This window comes from Macrosteles quadrilineatus, unplaced genomic scaffold (assembly GCF_028750875.1).
Source record: "Macrosteles quadrilineatus isolate MER2022 unplaced genomic scaffold, UCM_ALF_1.0 Scaffold_4__1_contigs__length_99947679, whole genome shotgun sequence".
Taxonomy (NCBI): Eukaryota; Metazoa; Arthropoda; class Insecta; order Hemiptera; family Cicadellidae; genus Macrosteles; species Macrosteles quadrilineatus.
In genome coordinates this window covers 77,523,358-77,548,701 of record NW_026542597.1, presented here as the reverse complement: position 1 = coordinate 77,548,701, position 25,344 = coordinate 77,523,358, and the positions used below count along the sequence as shown (strand labels likewise).

The 25,344-nt window shown below is 33.5% G+C and overlaps 1 protein-coding gene across 11 annotated transcripts in view; it reads right to left on the bottom strand.

Annotated features, from left to right (window-relative positions):
* Positions 1–25,344, bottom strand: part of LOC128993643 (zinc finger protein OZF-like) — a 107,981-nt gene that overhangs the window by 33,547 nt on the left and 49,090 nt on the right. For 2 of the 11 annotated variants that reach the window (XM_054417676.1, XM_054417677.1), the window contains exon 6: positions 7,463–8,486. The exons of 3 other annotated variants lie outside the window; for them this stretch is intronic. In XM_054417676.1, coding sequence (XP_054273651.1) covers positions 7,464–8,486 — 1,023 coding nt within the window. In that variant the 3' untranslated portion in view covers position 7,463. Of the gene's footprint in view, positions 1–7,462; positions 8,487–10,272; positions 11,353–15,377; positions 16,941–21,739; positions 22,029–25,344 lie in introns of those variants that run through there. 6 more of the 11 variants (XM_054417686.1, XM_054417679.1, XM_054417687.1 and 3 more) reach the window with 6 other exon arrangements.

Below are 25,344 nucleotides of genomic sequence, written 5' to 3'. Positions count from 1 at the left end.
TTATATAGCTAGTGGACAAGTTATTGTTTATTATGATTGATTAGATAGTTTTATTTGGTTAAACAAGGTTTTAAACTAATGAAATAACAAGAAACAAATTGTAAACAAAACACAAATGTTCCATAAGGATGGGAAATTTACCAAGGGAGTATATTTTATCTATGGTATTAGGTACCTATCAATCATTCTATAATTGTATTGAACAAGTAATAACATTAAAGTTATTAATAATATATGATGTTATCGTTTAATTTCGTTCGGCCTCTTTAATGATAACGAACTTAAGGTAACAAATTTAAAGTTTTTATAACGTGGGTCATTGATTATTATGCAATCTTACTTTAGTCATCGGGAAATATTTTACTTCTCGGTGATTTCCTACACTGCTTATGTTGTCTGCAAACATTTTGAAACATTAATTTACCTGGAGCTGGAGTCATGAACGTTGGCTGAGGCTTTTAATATTGTATTATTTAACATTTTAGTTTTGCCCTGATATTGATTGTATTTTGTTAAATACAATATATTGCTACTCCTCAGAATTGCTGACTTTGTTAGCTTATATCTGATTTTACATCACAATTAACCAATACTAAAGACATATATGTTTAAACACTTGAAATCCATACAAATATAAAATTAAAAAATGCAATAGGCTATTTTGATTAAACTAACCTATTAAATAAATACTTTAATATTTTACTTTGAAATGGCGACCATACGAATGTAGGTATTTTAAGCCAAGTATGAATGGAGATTGGAGATGAGTGTAGGAAGAGTGGCACAACCTTGTAGTCTTGATAGTGACAAAGGCAGACATATTCTTTAGACACAGCTGTTCAAGGGGCCTACAGTTCATAGAGGAATCTGAACCACATTTTTGCCTTGTAATTAACAAATTAGTCTAATTGTCAGGATAGCAAAAATGGATAACATGTGTGATAAATGAAATGTAAAACCTTCTTGATATAATCATTCTGATACAGATGATAAAATAAGGAATCTATCATGGTGGAAGGAATTCCACCATGGGAATCTATAATATTAAAACGTGACAGGTTTTTTTATTTCACGATTCTGAATCAACCACTTGACGGATTTTCATGATTTTTGTGTAGGTATAAAGAAAGATAATTTTGAGAACTAGGGAATGTCGAAGCCAAAATTTTGGTTTAAGGTTTCAGTTGTTTTTTAGAAATTTATTTAGTTTAAAATATTAAAAAGTCTAGCAGCCGACGCTAACATTCTACACTAGCTTTTAGTATAAAACCTTTTGCTTAACGTAATAGCTGTAAACATTAAGCGTGTGTGACACAAATTCAGCATTTGAATAATAATGACATGAATGATAGGGTTGACTTATTTATACTATATGTAATGCTATACTCATTGATACGTTCATTTATTGGGTAAGAGGATGATAGACTATTTAAATATACATGGTAAAATGCTAGTTCTTCTTCTAGTTCGCTTTTTAAAAGCTGGCTTGGTTTAAAATAACCACGTAGCCACACTACTTCCTAAGTAAATTTTCCCGGGGTTTTTTTAAATTGTCAAAAAGATGCTAGTTTGTGAATTCTAGTTCTAATTGTTTTTTTATAACAGTCTTTAAAATTTTAAGTTTGATTTAGTGCAATGTAATTGGTTTTAACTAACAGCTGGTTGAATATAGAAATATTCTATAGAACTGTGAGGTTATTTATTTTACTCAATGTTTTTGTCATTGATTATAGGAAATAAGTAAGATTAGTATAGTGATCATTAGACCACAGAGATAAGTAAAACCATTGCTGTATACAAATCTAGGCTCTGCCGTTTTAAAAGAAAATGATATGCAAATTATTTTCCTGCTCGACTTTTTGAGAGAAAGGGTAGGAAAATAACAATGTGTACATGTTTTAATTCATCTTGGTAGCTTTTTGTTTACAATAAATGAGTGACTGCTTAAAGTTTGTTTGGATTAGGTTTGGAAATATTGATATTATAAAAAAAGGAGATCAAGAATCATCATGAATCACGATTTTGAATTACCACAACGACCTTAGAAAGGTTTTATCCAGAGATGAAATATATTGAACACATCGTTATCATTGACATCGACACCATCACTGTTTTATTGTAAAATTTTCGGATTTTAAATGCATATCGTATAGTCATACATAGGGATGAAAACATTTTTGGTCACGTGACATGTGTTTACAAGATGATTTTTCACATTATAACTGCAAGACAATTTTTCTTTATACGTGTGAGCTAGCTATTCTGACTTATAGACAGTTTTAACCACGAATATTTGAAAAGACCGTTTTAATTGACTACTCGATTCGGCGATTCCCGTACGTAGGACGGGCTAACACCTTGTTTTAATTTTATTTCAAAACTATTTACAAACGCTATAATGATGTAGTGATGTACATTTTTGATAAAACCATGACTGAAATACTTTACACTCCCTTTTATGGAACATAATCCATAATTTATTTACTACTCTATTTATGACTAATCTGTTTGATAATTGTTAAGATGGTCCAAAAATAACCCTGTGGGGAGGGGAAGGGTGTTTGACTATGTTGTATCGGTGGTCTAAAAATACTCATGAGAGGGGGGCCCAAAAAATAAGTTTGCAGGGGGCCCCGTAAAAATCTGCTACGCCACTTGAAGATGTCCCATTTAAATCAATGTAGTCACCATGGTGTCGCCACCGGTGTCACCACCATGGGGGCCAAGTGTGACTGGGGCCAAATTATTGTGGGTAGCATATAGCTTTTTCATAAAACAATAAAGTTTTGAAAATTTAAGTTTTGAGTGATATTGAAAACCTTTTAATAGATTTGATGGTTTGTTTCCACACACTAAGTAATGGTCAAATCTTCAAATGAGTAGAATTGTAGTACAGTATATCCTGAAGGTGAATTACTCCAAGGCATCCAAAATGTCAGCCACTATTGAGCCAATTCAAAGACAAGATCCTAACCCAAAAACTATTAGGCCTACATAACACCCTTCTCATAGTTTAATGCAAAAGGTTTTAATCAATGGATACTCATACTTAAAAAAAACATAAATTGAAGTGCTCTTTAGCAACAGTATGTACGGAAGAATTTTTTAAGATAATAATTATTGATTCCAGAATGTTGCGAATTTCCACAGGGAAGTGAATTAAACACAAAAACACACAATAATACTTTAACCTGGTACCAATTTACTGTACAGAGAATTGTTCTGGTTCCGATTATAAGAGAATTTGTTCAAACATTTTAAACATAGAGGGTAGTTATGATACAGGTTGGTAGTTGTTGGGATCCTCTTTTGTTCCCTTCTTATTATATAATATTAATGTATATGTAAAGATTTTAATTTAGCTCTTTTTATTTGGTAAGGTTCTCATCAAAACATTAATTTATTAACGGAAAAATTCTGAATCAACCACTTGACTAATGTTTCTGATTCTTTTGTAGAAAAAAAGGTACCTAATTTTAAAAGGAAAGGAATGTCAAAGCTATAATTTTAATGTTGTTTCCTCCTTAAGAAATAGTTCAATGTACTTTATTAAAGTATACCAGCAATTTTAATTTCATTTAGGTGCCGGCATAGACTAACCAACACAAGTAGACTTCTCATCCCATTGTAAGTTGTTAAGTTTTTTTTTTTAAGTTCCTAGTTCACGTTATGTGCGGTGACACTGATCGCTAGTGTTGACATAATTTTGTTTCTACAGTAGAACCCCGTTAATTCGAACCTCGATAATTCAAAAACCTCTATAATTAGAAATGTTTGTCTGTTCCCCCCAGAAAACCTCTAAAATTAAAAAAATAATATACCCGTAATTTAAAGTGATTTTTACGCTTAATGCAGCTCCTCTAAAATTTGAATTTGCACATACTCGAGCTTCTACAATTCGAACTGCATTACCGTAAGCCTAAAAAATGTGCCCGTTAAAACATGAACTGGCAATCTTATTGATGTTCATATGAGTGATCCATCCAGGACTCGTGTCCGTGATAAAAAGCTCTTTCTGGACCGAAGCCGTCGCTCTGCAGGTTGGTGGCTGTGTAATGGGTGACGAGGGTCCGTCTCTTGCTTAGTCCCTTCTGCGTGCGCAGCGACATCACGTCGGATTGATGGAGGGGCGATCCCTATGATAGGATAGAGTTTGTGTACTGGGGTTGGTTTCAAACACCAAGTTACAATCCGAGCCATGTCATTGACTGCAATGTCAACCTTTTTTGCATGTGACGATGCATTTCATACTGGTACAGCATACTCCGCAGCCGACACACTGAGCGCTTAAGCTGAGGTTCTGAGGACATTAGGGTTAGCACCCCAGCATCTGCTGGGAACTTCCTGATGATATTATTCCACGCTGAGACTTTACCCCTTGTCACAATACAATGCGCCTTAAATGTCAGTGTGCAGTCCAGTATGACACATTTGGGTGTAGAACAATGCTGAAGACGGTCTCCCCGCCACCCCACGACGTGTCCATTAGTCTCTGTTCTCTCAAACTCTCTACACTTAAAACTGGGACCTCCATAATTCAATTTTTTTTTCTGACCTCTATAAATAAACTCTTCACATTTCAAACTTCCCATAGCTCAAAAATATTGTCTTGCTTCTGAATTTCGAATTAGCAAGGTTCTACAGTATTATTTTAGTATCTATATATATAATACGTGAAGCCGTTTTTTGTTAACGCAACTCCTCCCTCATTTGCGGACCAATTTCAACGTTTAAGGTGTCAAAAGATTCGTCTCAATATGTAGTTTTGCAATAAGGTTTTAGAATTTTAAAATGCCAACTCTTAAGGGCGTGAGACCCCCTCAAAGGTCAGGGTTTCCCCATAAGAAATACATAGAACAAATTTAAAAACAAAAGAAACTCATTAGCTTTTGGGGAGTAAATATTAATGTTTGCAATATTCAGTAAGTTAAGACCAAGTTAAACAGTTAATCAGTTTTGTTTGGAAGAACAGAAAATGCCTCAAGTTCAAATAAGAAATACTAGTGTACCTGTTGCTCGAATTCGAGCAATTACGAAGCATTACAGGCGACTCACAAATATTATGGTAATACTCATGATCTACACAACAGTTAGATATAATCAAAATCTTTTGGAAATATCTTATCTTTTCTCAAAAAGCTGATCTTGTTTTTTAGTGTTTCTACAAATTTTTCCCTCTCATAGCCGCATTAGGTTGTCTATAATAACGATTATAAATGAAAAAAAATATATTTCTTTTCTTCTACTTGGTTGTGTTCTATGACTTTTTCTATGTTTCCATTGTTTGCAAATCGGTTATTTCAATGATTGCTCAAGAAATGTAGCATATTGTTAATTCAGTTTTATTTTTAGCCTATATCAAATTGTCCAGGATTTCTCGCTTTTTTCCATTGTAATAATTTCACCAACCCAAGTTTCGTCTACAGATGCAATACGCCAAAGAATATCACCTATGTACAATCTCCAAGAAGTGGTAAAAAAGGCAGAAACCAAGCCATACAATAGATATTAACTCCTTAAGAAATAATTTTAAGAGTTACTGTGATATTAGGATTTTCCACTGATTTGGTAATAGAACATTATATTGCAAAACATGACACGATTCAGAATAAAATCGATTTTAAAATCAGAAAAACCCATTGCAAATGCTGTACTTCATTTTGAAAAATTCAATAAATCACAATTTAAATATTAACAGCTGTTTCATTAAAAAGTAGTGTAGAATTATGCATATGGTAAACAAATTTGAAGAGGCAACTTTAAAGGCTTCTGGGGCAGAGCCCCAAGGGAATTTACCTCGTTCCTCTTTTGATGGCTCATCTATAGACCAAGACCTTTCTTTAGAGACCCCTACCAAGTTTCTACGCCCAGCCGTTCTCTCAAATTAGCTGGGACAAAAACCCAGTTTTTCCTCCATAAGAATAACATGGGATGGGAATTCAAAGGCCACTGGGGCAGAGCCCCAAGGGAATTGACCACGTTTCTCTTTTGATGGCTCATCTACAGACCAAGACCTTTCTTTAGACACCTCTACCGAGTTTCTACCCCCAGCCGTTCTCTCAATTTAGCTATGACAAAGAAAAACAGTTTCAAATTAATATATAGATTGAAAACGGGAGGATGAGACAATTAATAATAAGATATCTTATGCGTATAAGGAGAGTAGAAAAAGAGAGGTAGAAAATTCACCAAGACAATCCAGACGTCAAAAATAAGAAGTTGCTATTGAAAGCTTTAGTGGCAATATTAGACCAAACATAAGTGAAGGAATTAGTGTTTATGTATTCAACGATCGAGTGGGGACAATCAAGTTTATTTTTACAATTCTAAGGCAAATAATATACGTTGTTCAAAAAGAGAAAGTTTCAATTGCTATCCAAATCTTATAGCTACAAGAGTTAACTAACCTATTTCGACAAACGAATCCATACTTTCAAAACTTTGGGACAGGTATTAAGAGAACCCCAGAAATTCCACTGAACAACGTAAGAACGTTCTGATGCGAGGCATATACTGAGACTGAGAGACACGTTAAGTTAACCAACTTTCAATGGTGTTGCTGCTTTTAAAGCAGATTATGGCTGTCCAGTTGGTAATCCGGAGACTTTTCGGGATTCTATACGAGAAAAATCGTTGGTTTAGGAGGATATCTCAAATAAAAGAAATGAAATTACCAAACTAAAAAACCCCAACTAAATTACTTAACACGGGTTATCAGTAAGGCAACAGTTTTCTTCAATTCATAATTCTGGAAAAACTTTGTTGCAACATGTTAACTCGAATCGAAGCAGAACGTTTAGCTTCCATTCAAAGTTATCAGTTAAAACTGAGAGCAGAAATAATGTAGGTGAACCCTGACGACGCAAATAGAGTTATTCAAAATAATTTTCTAACAAGTTTTCAAACAACTCTAATATGTAACTAAAAATAATCGAATTTAAGCATAACGCTCTCCTCGGCGTTATGTTTCATACTATGCGGCTCATTGAGCCACACGGGTTCTCTAGTAATTTCATAATTTTGTGCTACTGTTTTTGGTTATATGTTTAAGGGATGATGCAGGTACTCGAGTTTTAAATATTCGTTAGCAAATCAAACTAATCTAAATGGTAGTTTTATCCAATTGAAGCATAATTTCTATCGTATTATGCTTTATGTTAATTTCTATTCTATTCGTTTGGACATTTAATTAATGTCCATGATAGTTGAATGCAATTTACTTTTTGCAATTTATTTAACTTACATTTTCAGAGCTGCTCAAAACAAATCATGTGATAAAAAGTTCCCATCAAATTTACAACAAAAAATATGGATTAAACTAAAATTGGAGTGTTACAAGTAAAAAAATACTGCTCACAATAATAAAAACATTGGTGAAAAGAAAGTATTTTATCAATGCAAATGACAATTAAATTGCAGAGATTATATTGCGAGATATTTTAACATCTGAAAAGAACCTTACATCACAATCCATGAGTTGACAGATGAGTGGTCAGTTGGGTTTTCCTGGCAAAAGTCTTCTCACAGACAACACACTTGTGATTCTTGATAATCCCATGGACAGCCATGTGTTGTTTGACATGGGTTCTTAGTTTGAACGTTTGACCACATATATTACAGACATGAGGTCTGCTATCTTTATGTGTATTCTCATGCTGCTGCAAATTACATAATCGTTTAAACAATTTTCCACAAGTTGAGCAGGAAAACTTTTGATCATCATTGTGTACAATCATGTGTGTTTTTAGTTTTAATTCATGATTAAATGCTTTACCACAAATTTCACAGCATACAGTTGTTTCAGAGTGTAAATTTATATGTAGAGATAATCTACTTTTAGTATAAAAAGTACGATCACATAGTGCACATATGTATTCTTCTCTTTGTTGATGTGATGTTTGAATGTGATATTTAAGTAGTTCTTTGTGATTAAAAACTTTATGACATTCAGCACATTTGTATTGATCTTCTCTTGAATGGACCATATCCGTATGTCTTTTAAGGGTTTTTTTCTGATTAAAACCCTTTCCACAATCTTTACATCTAAATAGAAGACTTTCGATCTTACGAAAATGGACTGTTTCGATATGATTTTTAAGGTGATGGGCAGAGAATTCTTTTTTACAAATATTACATATCTGTTTGTTATGCGTTCTTTTCTGTTTGTTTGTTGAATGTTGTGATTTCATATGACCTTGGAGGCTACCTTTTTGTGTAAATGCTTTATTGCAGATATCACATGGAAATAACTTGAGTCCTTTGTGAACCCTTAAATGTTTTTCCAACCTAGACATATATGAAAATCTCTTGTTACAAATATTACAAGATAATGGTTTATGGCTGTCTTTACTCGTGTCATCTTTTTCATTAGAACGTTCAATTTTCTTCACACACATTTTACATCTTTCACATTGACACAAGATACCGTCTTGTATTCCTGTACATACTTCTCCAGGTATTGTAACAGAGGTATCTTCATCTTCATCCTGCAAAATTTTACATAGTTACTGAATGCGATTCTGTATCATAATTTTCTTTTCCATCACCGTTTCTAAAATCAAACTACACGGTAAAGTGTTTGTAAGTAAAGACCCTCCCTATAAACAGTATAAACCCTACTTGACATTCAATCGGGAATCAAACCATTATAGCTAACTGCTAGGGAGAAATACTGTAGTTGATTAAGCTCAACAAACAGCGGTTTTAAACAGCAGTGCAGCTTTTTCATAAAACAATAAAGTTTTGGGAAATTTAAGTTTTGACTGATATTGAAACACTTTTAATACATCTTGATGGTTTGTTACCATGTACTAAAATAAATAAATAAATCAGTAAGGTCTTTATTCACGAGTGAATTTCAGTTACAAAACTGTTTTACAAATTCATTAAAAAGTATTATCCACATGGCCAAAATGTAAACAAATCTGTGGAGGGGTCTTTAAAGGCTTGTGGGGCAGAGCTCTAAGGGAATTTACTTTGTTTTTCTTTTGATAACTAATCTACAGACTCTCAAATTAGTGGAGACAAAGATTCCAATCAAATATTTAGATTCCCCCATGTTAATCTTATGGGAGATAACTCAACTTTGATGGAAGATCCTGCACAAACTAATAAATATTTCAAAAAACAAAAAAACACTTTGCAAAACTACAGATCTGAGATCAGGGCCATTTTTTTTACACTTTAATAATTAAAATCAGTACAAAAATGAGGGAGGAGTTCTGTTTACAAAAATCGGCTTAGCGTATTATATATATAGATATGTACACTAGTTTTTCTGCCCTTGCCTCGCCATGGGGAGAGAATGCAGGAAATATTTAGTGATTCTTCCCTGCCTCGACCAATGCAAACTGCTGGTTGAATGAGCACTTATGTTATTCTTTATGTAAATAAATTGTATCAATGTCCAAGTCACAAGGAAAATACTCTACTCTTGACGCAATATAGAAATCTATGGTACCTAAAATCAAAAGATTAACTCAAGGAAAATAAAACAAACTAAATAAAATACAAATCAAACAGCTGGTGTATCTTCAATGTTTTAAATGTGATTAAATGCGATCCTTTAATTGATGTTCCTGCCCTTAGGAGAGAGGGCCTATCGAAAAGCTTATATTTCTCAGAGAAGTTTTACAGCAGGACCTTTCATTCTTGTATGCGATTGATAGGTGTGTGGCTAATGGTTTTCTCAAAAGTTCAAATCCATCCTTGCTTTATATATAGATACATATAAATCTATATTTAATACATAAACATTTTAACAAATGATGTTTTTGGCCTCTGGGGACATAATCGGTACGGAGTAAATCAGTGTCGGGCCTAGGTCTTATTGTGCCACCTACGGTAATAGGTACTTCCCTGTAGGGAAATTCGCTGAAATGATTGAAAATTGAAACCCAAGACTAAAATTGCAGCTTCTGCTTAATTTCCTTTCCTCTTAAAAATTATATTTTGTTCAACACCAGAATAATAAAACAGTTGCGTGACCAAGTTTGGAGCACCCTGGAGCAGAAACTGCTTAAAAAATCGAACATCACCCAAATTTGTAAATGTCCAATATAATGGTCTTATTTGCACAACTTTTTAATAAGCACCTAAAACACAACCTTAATATAAATTGACAGATCTGCTCAAAGGTAAATCACAAGATCGAACTAACCTTTAAATTTACCTCAGAACAGACTATGTTATTTATGAAAGAAAAGTTGAAATAAGAATTATTTTGAATTTGATGGGTTATGAAAGGTGAAATATTAATCAAAATGATGTAAATATTGTTTAAACAAACGTATATTTATCTAAACAGATAACAATTAAATTATGAGGTTAATATGTGACAAAGATCTTACATCACAATCCATGAGTTGACATATGAGTGTTCAGTTGGGTTTTCCTAGCAAAAGTCTTCTCACAGACAACACACTTGTGATTCCTGGTGATTCCATGGACAGCCATGTGTTGTTTGACGTGGGTTCTTAGTTTGAATGTCTTTCCACAAATGTTGCACTCATGAGGTCTGTTATCTCTGTGTGTATGTTCATGCTGCTGTAAATTAGCCTCTCTTTTAAATGATTTTCCACAAACTGTGCACACAAATTTGCTATCATCAGTATGTACTACCATGTGTGGTTTCAGTTGCATTTTGTCTTCAAACAACTTTCCACAGATTTCACAACACACCTTTGATGCTAAATGTAACTTTATATGTTTAGCTAAACTTGTTTTCTTGTAAAACGTACGATTACACATAGAGCATATGTATTCTTCTCTTGGTTGATGCAATTCAAAGTGACGACGAAACGTTTCTCTGCCATAAAAAACTTTCTTACATTCAGTACATATGAATTGTTTTTTTTTCAAATGAATTATATCAGTATGCCTTTGAAGGTTGCCTTTATCACTGAAAGTTTTTCCACAAGCCTCACATTTAACCAGTAGACCAAAATGAACTTTTTCAATATGCATTTTTAGCTTTCCGGCTGATATACTTTTGTTACAAATATCACAATTCTTTCTTTTTGGCACTTTTTCGTGTATGTTAGTTGAGTGTTGAGATAGAAAATGATGTTTCAGACTAGTTGTTTGTGTAAATGCTATATTGCAGATATTACATGGAAACGGTTTAAGTCCCTTGTGAACCCTTAAATGTTTTTCCAACCTAGACATATATGAAAATCTCTTGTTACAAATGTTACAAGCAAATGGTTTATGGCTGTCTTTCCTAATACAATCTTTGTCAATAGAAAGTTCAATTTTCTTCAAACACATTATACATCTTTTACATTGACATAAGATACCGTCTTGTATTCCTGTGCATACTTCTTCAGGTATTGGAGCAGAGGTATCTTCATCCTGCAACATTTTCTATATTTACTACGTACCAACTTTTTTATTTATTTTTTATTCGATAACCATTTCTCAGATTATAGTGATAAGGTTTGTTAGACTAGACACCTCTTTACATCTCATTTCGTGTTGATACGACTGGTTTTGAATAAGACTAGTTGTCCAGTAATTTTTATGCATCTATTGATTTAAAGTGTAATGATTATAATGTGCACTTAAAATAAGTGTTCATTTTTATTTATGTTTTATCATAACAACATATTTTGTTATCGAAACCTTGCAAAGTGTATTTTTATAAATTCAATAATACATACTATAATATAGTGTCATATGATATATAAACTTTGTTAGAATTTCTTAGCCAATTGATTAGTTTACTTTGTAGTTTAATGAATGTTTGTATTTCTAATATTTATTACATTGTTAATCTCGTGTATAGCATCATAAACTCATACAAACAAACAAATGTTGTTTTTAGGTCATGAAATAATCCGGATTACAAAATAGGGCATGGTGCTAAAAATGGTGTAAAGCTTAACATTCAAAACAATCGTTGTTTGGGGTCCTCGAAATTGCAACAACTCAATGCATATTACTATTATTACACTGTAATCTCACACCAGAGTGTAACACTGCTTTTTAGAAATGCAATTTACATTTTCTTACTTTCTCTCAGATTTTATTTATGCCATGGTTATGAGTTGTAGGCCTATATAAAAAACTCCGAAATGGGTTGACCGATTCTTATAACATTTTTTGAAAATATTTGGTAGGTACCATACCTAGATATGAGACTAGGACTTAAGCTATTTTTTGCATTAAAATTCTTCATTGTCCTTTAAAGTTCCTATTGATCTTTTAAAGTTAATTTGGTTATACCAAAAAAAGCTGTTTACAAGGATTATAACGGATTATCCAAACATACCTGAAAGGCCCAAAGGGAGGTGTGTACTTCTGAATATGGAGCATTACATGAATACTAGTCACAAGAGGCAAGAGGTGAACAAAATCAACAATGACTATTAGAATGAAGACAAGCGTACAAGTGCATAGTTAGCGCATTAGTAGTTGATACATGCAGAGCTAATGATCAATCTTCTGGAAATCTCGTATCAGGAGCTAAAAATAATCATTAGATCCCAAGATTATTATCGATTATTTATTAATTTGATGCAATTAGAACAACATTCAACTGTGACAATCAATAATTGCCCAGATCAAAAGATCCACAGTCGACAAGTACATAGAGAGAACAACTACAACACTACATCAACAAAACAGAGAGAACAACTATGACACTACATCAACAGAAGCTGCATGCCATCATTGTTCACAGCACTCAGCATTCTACAGTAACTGGCGGAATAACCTTGCTTCACTACAGAAACTTTCAAATTGGTTGAATAAAACAAAATAGTGTTTAAATACCAGATTTGTAGTTTATTTGTCATAAAATAAATTACATTAAATAAACAATAAACTACTTTAATCTTTATATTTCATTTTACAATAATGATTAAAACTGCAGTTTAAAGTTTGTTCCTTATTCGTACTATTTTTAATTATTTACAAGATTGTTTTGTAAATAATCCTACGTGCCACTCATCCAACACTCATCTACATTCATATTTGGCTTAAAATACCTACTTTTATGGTCGCCATTTAATAAAAAAGTATAAAGTATACAGCATTTTTTATTTTCCCAGAAGGTGCTAGCATCACCAGACTCGTGGCTGAGCTGACTCGTGAACATGCAAAATTAAATTGTCCATTAGAAAAACAATCCTCTCTTCAGTCTAGTCCTGCAATCTTATGTGACTATCATTGTGCTTTGATGATGGCGAGGACGAAGCACAATTTCAAAGGGAATTACAACGTATTAAAATCAGCCGGGTAGTCTATAGGAACCAGGGGAAGTCGTGATATGAAAACTGATTCCCCTCAGGCACATACAGTGATCACTATGGCCTCAATTACATTTTTGTGAAGATAAACGTCTAAGTGCCGAGTGTAAGACACTCGGCTTGGGTTGATTATGAGAAACTTACCCTACGCAACAAACAATAGGGAACATGGGTAGCTCTGAGTCTGTTGACCCAAAAGATTCCCTATAGGTTAATTTAAAAGGTTTTGTGGGTAAGAGGGAAGTAGGGAAGGGGAAATAGGGGGAGTTTGACACAGCAAGCTGGGCAAAAACTCTGAATATTATGAGGTACTTCCAAGAAGACCTGAGCCCCAGAGCACTCCAGAGCAGGCATTAGATGTATTTAATTCAATGTCTAGGCTGGTTTATTTACAAACACTGGGCTAAAAATTGTATATTTAAACAGTTTTTAACCGAATTTAACGACGATTTGACGACGTATGTGTCAGCTCAAAAAGTTGAAGATACCATAACAGCGGTGCATGTAAAAATTGACCATTATATCAGTTATAGATTCAATGAATGGTTTTTGATTTACTTGCAAAATATGATTGGAAATGTTGCAGTATTTGTAAACATCTTACAATCAATGTAAACATATCAGTGACAGCTAGAAGTGAGAATCTTAATCCAAAAAGCTGTTAGTTGTTTCATAAATGACATAATGTAGTAAACATTGGGAGAAAACTTGATAAAAATCTCACAAATGGTTTTTTGATAGTTTGTTTTTTTTATTTTCAAATTAGTGAGACCATATTTTAATAGTCAAAGACACTCTCACCAATCCAGTGAATACACAAAAATGATTTGAATCTTGTTTTCTCGGAGTAGGCCTTGTAAATTTACATTTTGGCGTTACAGAGAGAATTACAGAGAGGCAGACAGACAGATAGACTGACAGAGACAGAAAGACAGACAAAAATTGAAATAAGACTCGTTTCGGCTTTCTTAAGCTATGAAACGTAAAAATAACCAAAAACTGCATGATTCTATGCAATGTAAAGAATGTTGCTGTAATGGAACGGACTGTAATAAATTTGAACGGATGGTGTTTTTGGGCTCTAGGGACCTCAAAACGAAAAAGTAAATCGGTCCCGGGTCCAGGTCTTACCATGAGTATTACAGTATACGGTAAGAGCTTGTCGTAGTCAGTGTATCGGTCCGCGCAAAGTAGTTTGTTTAGGCCGGCCTAGAAATAAAATGTGTCGTGTATTAATATATGTTAAATATGTTTTTTTTAAGCAATTGTGTGACTCATTTGAACTATTTTCACGTTACCAATTTTTTTGTAATGTTTGTCATCTGGAACGAACCGTAGCTTTAAAAGTTAATTAAGACTCGTTGAAAAACTACTTTTTTTTAAATGAAGGCTCCTTTCTATCCTAGTTAAAAATTGCTAAGCAGGGGTATTTTTTAATCTTAAATCTTGAAACAAAATTAGGTTTATTTGGGGCGGATATTCATCACCCGTTGTCACCATCACTTCCTGATTCGTTAATGCCGATGATTCTGGTACAATAGTAATGCATTTCTTAGAAGGTTTGGCTCCAATGTTATTGCCCCTGCTTCCTGTGTCAACGACCCCGTCTACCGCCCCACAAGTATTTCTGGGAGATTCCTGGGATTTAATGGGGAAAGTGCAAGCTGAGGTCAGGTACCTGCTCCCTAGAAACCTACCCTCCACAACACACAATAGGGCCCCAGCCCCAGTCCCAGTCCGAGTGTCCGTTTTCTGTACTCGTTAAACCTAATGTTATTTAAATTGATTTGATTGAAAATAAATTCACACAGATGGGAATTCGCTCAGTCGGCAGGTTTGCCGCAGCAGGGGTATTTTTAGTATACGATTAACTTAAATTGTAAAATATAGTATAGACTAATTGAACAAACATGGAGACTTGAATGGACAAAAATTAAATTTTAATTTCCAAAAGATTAAAGATTTGTAACTATTGTAAATCAATTTTAGTGCCATAATCCTATTTTATGTAATTTCAACATGTACGTTTTACTTTATAATTATTATATTTTCATTTTTATTGAATTCATTATCAAAATGGTTTGGAATTTATTTATACTGGGAAAGGGGTTACATTGATTTCACATCTTTTGTAATGAATAATATTTAATAAATGATACTTTGGCAAAACGTGTTTTGGTAAATTGCTCACAAATCTAAAAACAATAAACTATAGACCCACAAAACTACATCAATAATAACCGAATACATCAATAACATAACCCCTGCATATTTCCATGTGGATTAGAACTAAACTACAGAAGAACTCCAATCCCGAAAACTCTAACCATTCTAATCACCTATCAAATTGATTTAAAAAAGAATTTGAAACCCTTAATCTAGGAATAGGAGTAAGAATTGTTATTAAAGAAGGCAGAAGCCGTGATCGCAGCCAATTGCTGAATATTTACTGCAATCTTGTCTTCATTGTCACCAGTGAACATGAAAACATCATTATCGTCTTTATGATCTCCTGTAATACAGATGGAAACGTTATCATTGCCCTGTGTTAATTTTTCGGTCATGAAGGCTTCACAGATTTGTTTTGCAATTGCTTGCGATGGTATAGCAAAGTTTGAGTTCTACTATATGAGGAAAATATCTACCTTAATAGTTGGTGTTAACGATTTTACATCACAATCCATGAGTTGTCATATGAGTGTTCAGTTGTTTTTTCCTTGCAAAAGTCTTCTCACAGACAACACACTTGTGATTCCTGGTGATTCCATGGACAGCCATGTGTTGTTTGACGTGGGTTCTTAGTTTGAATGTCTTTCCACAAATGTTGCACTCATTAGGTCTGTTATCTGCATGTGTAAGCTCATGCTGCTCTAAATTACACTCTCTTTTAAATGATTTACCACACAACTGACAGGTAAATTTGTTATCATCCGTGTGTATAATCATGTGGTTTTTTAAGCGATTTTTCTGTTTAAACGCTTTTCCACAAATTTCACAACATATAGTGTTTGCCGAGTGTAAACTTATGTGTATCAATAAACTTGCTTTTGTTTTTAAAGTACGATCACATATTGCACATATGTATTCTTCGCTTTGTTGATGTGATATTTTGATATGAAAACGAAGTACCTGTTTGTCATAAAACACTTTTTGGCATTCCGCACATTTATATTGGTGTTCTCTTAAATGGATCATATTTATATGCCTTCTGAGAGGATCCCTATGACTATAACTTTTTCCGCAATCTTTACATTCATAAAAAAGACTTTTGGTCTTACGAAAATGGACGGTTTCAATATGAGCTTTCAGCCTTTTGGCACAGATACTCTTATAACAAAACTGACAAATTTCTTTTTTTTGCTCTTTTTCTTGTTTATTGGTGGAATGTTGTGATTTCATATGATATTTCAGTGTACTTTTTTGTGTAAATGCTCTTTTGCAGATGTCACATGGAAACAACTTTAGTCCCTTGTGAACCTTTAAATGTTTTTCCAACCTGCACTTTAAAGAAAATCTCATATTACAAATGTTACAGGGAAATGGTTTATGGCTGTCTTTACTTGTGACCTCCTTATCAATGGAAAGTTCAATTTTCTTCACACACATTTTACAGCTATCACATTGACACAAGATACCGTCTTGTGTTCCTGTGCATACTTCTTCAGGTATTGGAGCAGAAGAATCTTCATCCTGCAACATTGTCCATAGTTACTACAAAATAGTTTTGCCCCTGATATCTCATTCAATAAAATCCAAAGATAGAACTTGATATAAATATAAAATAATTCTGAAAAATCCCTTTAAAGCAGTTTACATGTACTGGTTTTGAATAAGACTAATGTATTTGAAGATTTATAGGATGTAGGATTTTGACTTACCAAGGTTCTTACATTAAGGGACGATGTGTGAGGGATGGGTGACATGAATGATGAAAGCCTCTCAGCTAATTATTAAGCCATAACTTTTGAAAAAAAGCTCAATGATCTAGGACACAAACCGTATGAGGTAGGACCAGTTACAAACCACAAGCTTCTGCAAGCATTGAACAGGAGACCATCTGACTAATAGGCAAGCACTATATACATATATAAGAATTGATATATCCACTCACCTTGTTTCTAAACAATTTCACAAATCATCAAAGCTTCTGTCAACAGAAGTTATTATATCCACTAACATATACATACTATGATATACAAACCAAAATCCAGTGTAAATTATTTACTTCCAAATGGTTTGATCACACATTGTATACATTTTGTATTTACAGTAAACTCCATCTTATCTGGACACCTTTTAACCGGACTACACTCTGCGGAAATGACATCTCTTTAACTGGATTTTTATTAGCACATCGGATTCACCGAACTAGATCGGCAGGAAGTGGGCGGTACTGAAACCACTGTTCTCATGGGAAAGATTTGAGACCAGTGATCACAAGTATAAATACAATGCTCTCATAAATTTAAGTCAAATACTGTGTGCAGTATGCATTTAAATGGTCCGTTTTAACAAGTTTTTGGGGACGTCCGGAAAAACCATTATCCGGACTGGCCTCGGTCCCGAGGAGTCTGAATAAGAGGGAGTCTACTGTACTGCATTTCCCTTACAACATGCTTTAAGTCTAATAACAATCTCTATACGTTCACTTTACAATGTTTAAGAATAAGAAAACAATTTTTTTCTTGATAATGTTCTTAAATAATGATTTGTGTGATTGTCTGCATTGCGATGAAAAGTATAATTCACTACTTGTTGCAAAAGTTTCATTTTCAAGCTCGATAGTTGTTTTCCGCACTCGGCTTCATCTTGCTCATAAGCCACTATCTTTCCCAAAATGCAAAAGTAGGGAAATAGACTTCACTAGGGTAAATAAGTCAACTGCAAACGTTAATCACATAGATCGCGGAATGTCACAACAATAAGATAAAGAAATGCTGCGCTTGTGCAGGAGGCTTAGGCTTGTCATACAAAGTAGAACATCCATGGTTTTCCTCAATACACATCAATGGGTTTTCCTTAAGACTCTTGTTACAATATTGGTGTGCGAGGACTGGTCAGAAAGTTAGGAACGTTTTATAATAAAATAAAAAGTTCATACAAGGAAAAAGTTGTATTACATACACTTGAAAAAGCAACTAAAATGCTACTTTTCTACAAAGTGATGGTGGAAGAAGAAACATAGGTGTGATACTCCATAGGCTGACGTCACCCAGATTGAAAACAGAAAATCACCAGATTTTAAGTCATATAAGTATTATATTGTGTGTCCCAGAAAGGAATACACTTTTAAAACAAATAAAACAGAAAAATTGCTTTATTTAGAGCAAGTTTTGCAAGAATAAATGTTTGTTGTACACATCAGGGAATTACTTGTGAAAAATTACATCATCCAGATGTAGACCCCTCTGGCACCGGCACTCCGCCAAACGAAACCTTACATCTGTGAAGACTTGATGGCAGAGTTTTGGTGGAATGGCTTTAATTTCCTGACGAATATTTTGCTTTAGATGATATTGGGTAATAGTAGCTTTGTTGTACACCCTACTTTATAGATACCCTTAAAGTCTAGTGAAGTTAGGTCTGGCCTTCTCGGAGGAAAGTTAATGTCTCCAAATATGGAAATGACTTTCCCACAAAACAGCTGCCTTATTACCTGTTATCCCGAGGTCACGTCTGCAAGAACGGCTGTGATCATCAATCATTGTTTTGTATTGCTGGAAATCTACTGTCACAGTGTTCCCTTGGTTATCCCCAAAGAAATACGGCCCAATTTCGTAATACGCTCAATATGTTGTTCTGAACAACTCTATGGCGACCGAAGGGACAAGGGTTTATAGTTGATCCTGTAGCTTTAAATTTGCGTACCCAGCATTTAATTATGTTCACTGATGGTGTTTGGTTGAGATAATGAAGTCTGTATTTAGCACGGAAGTGTCGTTGAATTGTCACACAAGAAAGCATTTGGTAATAGTCGCGTAAACAGAAAGCACGCTGCTCAACGGTAGAGCAATCCATGGCAAATGATTTTTCACGGGCATAGCTACAAAGACCTTATCTTATCTCTCTCGGCTTTCCCCAAAATAAAAGTGCATTTCTTTCTGGGACACCCAGGATAAGTGGTATTACTGTATAAGTATTATACAGTTAGTAAATTAAGTCGTGAAACAAATATGTTATTTTTTAACCGAAATAGATAGAAATATTCTGTTTGTGGCGTTGATTTTTAACAAAGGTTCCGTAATTTTTTACATAAAAAATATTGTTTAACACTCCTAACAGGGTAGGGGGTGACTTATTTTTTTCAAATAGCAACCCCAATTGAGTGACCCCTCATTTTGAAGGATTTGTAAAAAGAAACACAATGATGCAAATGGTGGGTATCTCACCCCTAGCCGAAATGGCAGGTATTCCAAAATTTGATTTACTACATGTAAAAAAGCACCAATTTCACAAATATGTATTTTTTTTTTATGAAATAGATAAAAATATTCTTTTTGTGGAATTGATTGTTAACATAGGTTCCACAATTTTTTACATCAACAATATTTTTTAACACCTTTCAGGGTAGGGGTGGTGATTTATTTTTTAAAAATAACAAACCCTATTAAGTGACCCTTCATTTTGAAGGGTTTGTCAAAAGAAATACAATGACGCAAACCCGAGGTAGATATTTCATCCCTAGCCTAAATGGCGGGTATTCAAAAATTTGATTTATGCCAAAAAGCACTCATTTTGGAATACCTGCCATTTTGTCTAGGGATGAAATATCTACTTCGGGTTTGCATCATTGTATTTCTTTTGACAAGCCCTTCAAAATGAGGGGTCACTCAATGGGGGTTGCTATTTGAAAACTATAAGTCATTCCCTACCCCCTACCAAGTTAGGGAGGTTAAACAATTTGTTTAGCGTAAAAAATTGCGGAACCTTTGCGGAATCAATGCTACAAACAGAATATTTCTATCTGTTTCTGTTTTAAAAATACAGATTTGTTTCAAGACTTAATTTACACACTGTATAAGTATAAGTATATTTCTTTTGATTTTATTGTTGTGTTTTTTCCTAAATAGTAAAATGGTGATTGCAATCTGGGTGACGTTAGCATATAATGGGAATATCACACCAATATTTTTTTTGTTCCACAATGATACATAGTAGCATTAATGAAGATCAACACCCATTATTAAAGATCTTGAGGGTGATTCACCGTATGAGGTCGGGCATTGTCATTCAAAGCAATGTTTTGGACTTGAACTTAAGGTAAGATTATTTTTTCAAACTGAATTGCCTTTTTTTGGAGAAAACTTTAATTTATTACATCGTTTCTCTACACTTGACACACTTTGACACTAGCTTTGTATGGATTTTAAGTTTATGGCCAGTATAAGAAATTTATGCTCTTTTGTACTGTAATTTGATACTTGTATACTAACTCTAGATGGCTTGTTATAAACATATGTTATAATTCTTATAACTCTTTTGGTAACGTTTATGTAAAATCAACACGGCTACTCAGTTAAAGCCAACGTTAAGAATATTAAAATTCATTCATCTTAATTTTAGCTGAAATTAAGGAAATTAAAATAGATTAGAAGACACCTTAGAGCAGTTTTTAAAATATTGTAAACCTTATTTCTATTTAAGCACATAACCATTAGGAGAAAATTTTTTTAATATCACAATCAAACATAACATTGGACAACAAGATTTTTTATTTAAATCTATTCATAAAATAAACCTGACAACTCATGGTTCAGAATTTATTGCTACTTTTGTATTGATTATATTCCTTTAGTAGTCCTTTATTAGGTGTGGTATTGACATTTGCGGCTATGTATTATCTTTTATTTCAGTTATGGCCACCCTTGTATTTCAGTGGTGATCCCTCACTCTTGGTTTTAATTGATTTATTTAAAAAAAAGATTATTGGATCTCGCTTTAGCTATGCGGGTTAGTGGGTTACGAAGTCAGCCAATCCCAAAAACGATAAGTTTGTTGAATATGAACAACAACCGATTTTGGGGATAGGAAAATTGGCATGGGGTTAGCAATCTCCAAAGTTAGCCAATTATGTGTACCCCTCAATCATGTTTAGTAAAAGTTTAAGATAAAAATTTAGTTTGTTTATTCCTTCAAAAATTCTTTCTTCTTTTATTATTTGTAAATTGCTTTAGTTACATGACATGGACTATATGAATGTAACCGGACTAAATTAAACCAAATGATTTGATTATGAAACAGGAACTTTTACAATGTGTAATACAAGGTTGTATATTATAGCTGAATAAATTAAAACCAAATCATGCAAACAAAGATTAAAAACAAAAAATGCAGGGGCCCATTTCATAATAAAGTACAAAGTAATATTATTAGTAAATCAGCTGATCGCCCAATGCAAATCTAATGGAAATTAAGTTGTAAATTGTAACTTGTAGTTTATTATGAAATGGGCCCCTGACAACAAAAAGGAAAAATAACTAATGACTATATTTAAATCAATGTAAAAAATATAATATTCATCTGAACAGATTATAAATTATTTATTAGAATGGATATGCAAATATCTCTTGACAAAGGTCTAGCATCAAATCAATGAGTTGACAGATGAGTGTTCAGTTGGGTTTTCCTAGCAAAAGTCTTCTCACAGACAACACACTTGTGATTCCTGGTGATTCCATGGACAGCCATGTGTTGTTTGACGTGTGTTCTTAGTTTGAATGTCTTTCCACAAATGTTGCACTCATGAGGTCTGTTATCTCTGTGTGTATACTCATGCTGCTGTAAATTACACTCTCTTTTAAATGCTTTGCCACAAGTATGACAGACGTACGGTTTATTATCAGAATGTGTCAAGAAATGTCTTTTTAATTGATCTTTTCTCTTGAACATTTCCCCACATATTTCACAACCATGATTTGTACCTGAGGTATGATTTCTAATATGGTTCAACAATTGTTGTTTGATAGAAAACACTTTAGCACAGGTTGCACACTCATATTTTTCTTGAGGAAGATGGTGTCTTTTGATATGATGCTTTAATATTTCTTTGGTAACAAAATAACTGTTACATTCAGCACATTTGTATTCTTTGGTAAGCACATGCGTCATAGAAGTATGATATTTAAGACTTTTTTCATGTGCAAATGACTTATTACAATGTTTACATGTAAAACGGTGATGTTTGTTCAGCTGATAATGCACATTACGAATGTGTAATTTTAGGGTAGTCTTATTTACAAAACCTTTTTCACATATTGTACAAATCTGTCTTTTAAAATTTCCTGAATGTGTGTGCAAAATATGTAACTTTAACCCATGGTAACTCATAAATGATTTGGAACAAGTGGCACACTGGTAGTATTGACATGACTCGAGTACTGGATTATTATTGGCATGTGAATTGTTAAGATGCCTAATTAGATCATGCTTATGTTTGTATTTGTGGTGACAGAATGTGCATTCAAAATATTCTTGTAGGGAACATGTATTATTAAAACCATTTGGCGGGATATTAGTTTCAAAGGCCCTTTTACACTGAACACATTCACACAGAACACCATTCAACTGAGCTGTGCACTTTTCTTCTTCACTTTGAACCTGAAACACACCAAAACTCATCTTCAGACTGAACCTAACTGTTAACAACACCCACTGAACGATTTTAGAATTGCACTTAACATATTGCAATGATTTATTTCCAGTTGCAGAGTTTGATTGCTATTCAGAGGTGGTTCCGACCTAGAATACTATAAATCAATTATTGACAGTTTGAAACTAAGCTTAGCTATCCTTCATTGTGACTTTTGGTGAACCTGAAAAAAATTATCAGCTGGATGTAATTAGTAACACGTTAATTCGATTATTAATTGATTGATTGGATTGATTTCGTGCTTGGAAATACATTCCACTACTACTGCTTTCCCATCATACATTTATACCAACACCAATCTTTCATGATTTTCCCCTTGAACAAAGCAACATGGTGGGCCAGCTATATGGTTAAGGATTCAATTACAATTCTTGATAAGATAAATAAATATAGGATGGAGAGGACACAGCTAACTCACCTGATGAAAGGTTGCAGATGAGTCAAAGAACACATAAAATCACACACATAATTTACTTAATATTTCGCCTCTTTCAGAGGCTTCTTCAGAAGTAGGCCTAGATGGTAGGCCTGGATGAAAAAGCCTCTGAAAGAGGCGAAATATTAAGTAAATTATGTGTGTGATTATATGTGTTCTTTGACTCATCTGCAACCTTTCATCAGGTGAGTTAGCTGTGTCCTCTCCATCCTATATTTATTTATTTAATCCAAGCTAAATGCTTTTTCATAAAAACAATTCTTGATAAGAATAATTCTACCATTTGAATATTTCAATATTTTGTTGTTTTTTACAATGATTAATGTTTAGCAATTTGGAGTTTATACACAAAAAAGTCAAATTAATCAATATATAAACAAATATTATGTTAGTTTGAACTAAAGCATGATTAAGTTTCTGAACCAGATATGTACCCATGTATGTGTGATATCAACTCTGGGTTCATTTATCACTTTACTTAGCACAGGGCACAAGAATTGGTTGTAATAATTTCTACTCAGATCTTGGTTATACAATTTTATAAAAATTTACTGATTGTACAACTGTCATTAAATTTACCTTATAGCAAAATATTAGGCTATCTCAAGCATGAGATAAAAATGCCACTGGCGCAGATACGAGCAACAAAAAATTACAACTAAATGAATTGAAAAAAATATGAGAAAACATATTAAACAAGAATAGCAGACAACAATAATTGACTTAAAACTTCGTTTCACCTTCAAGTTGGAAAAGGTAGAAAAATTATAACATAATACTCATAAAAGCATTGTTTGAAAAGCATATTATTACAATATATTCACGGTTGACGTGAACAGCTTTGTAAGGGATGTTACATTACAATCAATGAGTTGACAGATGAGTGTTCAGTTGGGTTTTGCTAGCAAAAGTCTTCTCACAGACAACACACTTGTGATTCCTGGCGATTCCATGGACAGCCATGTGTTGTTTGACATGGGTTCTTAGTTTGAACGTCTTTCCACAAATGTTGCACTCATGAGGTCTGTTATCTCTGTGTGTATGCTCATGCTGCTGTAAATTACACTCTCTTTTAAATGCTTTGCCACAAGTGTGACAGACGTACGGTTTATCATCAGAATGTGACAAGAAATGTAATTTCAATTTATCTTTTCTTTTGAACATTTTCCCACATATTTCACAACCATGATTTCTACCTGAGTGAGAATTCCTAATATGCATTATCAAATTCTGTTTAAAATCAAACACTCTACCACAATCTGCACATTTATATTCTTCGTCTTGAGGCAAATGTTGTCTTTCGATATGATGCAATAAGTGCGATCGAGAACCAAAATCACGGTTACATTCTGCACATTTGTATTCCTTTTGATCATGAACCGAAGAAGTATGTCGTTTAAGACCACTTTTATCTGAAAATGACTTGTTACAAAGTTTACATTGAACACAGGGATATTTTTTCAATTTATAATGCACTTTATGAATGTGACCTTTTAAAGACCGTTTGTTTACAAAACCTCTTTCACAAATTTGACAAATTTCTGTTTTATCAGGCTTTTTTATTGAATGTACATTTGAAACATGATAGTTTAACGAAGATACTTGGCTAAATATTTTGGCACATGTATTACATTGGTGGCTTTTCTTATTGTCATGTGATCCCTTAAGATGTGCAATCAAATTCTCCTTGTATTTGTATTTGCGGGCACAGAGTGCACATTTGAAATATTCTAGTTGGAAACCTGCATTATTTGGCATAATCTCAGAGTCAAAGGCCTTTTTACACTGAACACATTCACACAGAACACCATTCAACTGAGCTGTGCACTTTCCTCCTTCACTTTGCACCTGAAACACACCAAAACTAATATTCAGACTAAACCTCCAATTGCAGACACTACTGTATAGTTTTAGGATAAAACTTAAGATATTGCAGTATTTGCACAGAGTGTCCTTGGTATCAGAAGGGGTTTGACCCTAGAATATCATAAAACAATTCTACAACAGCT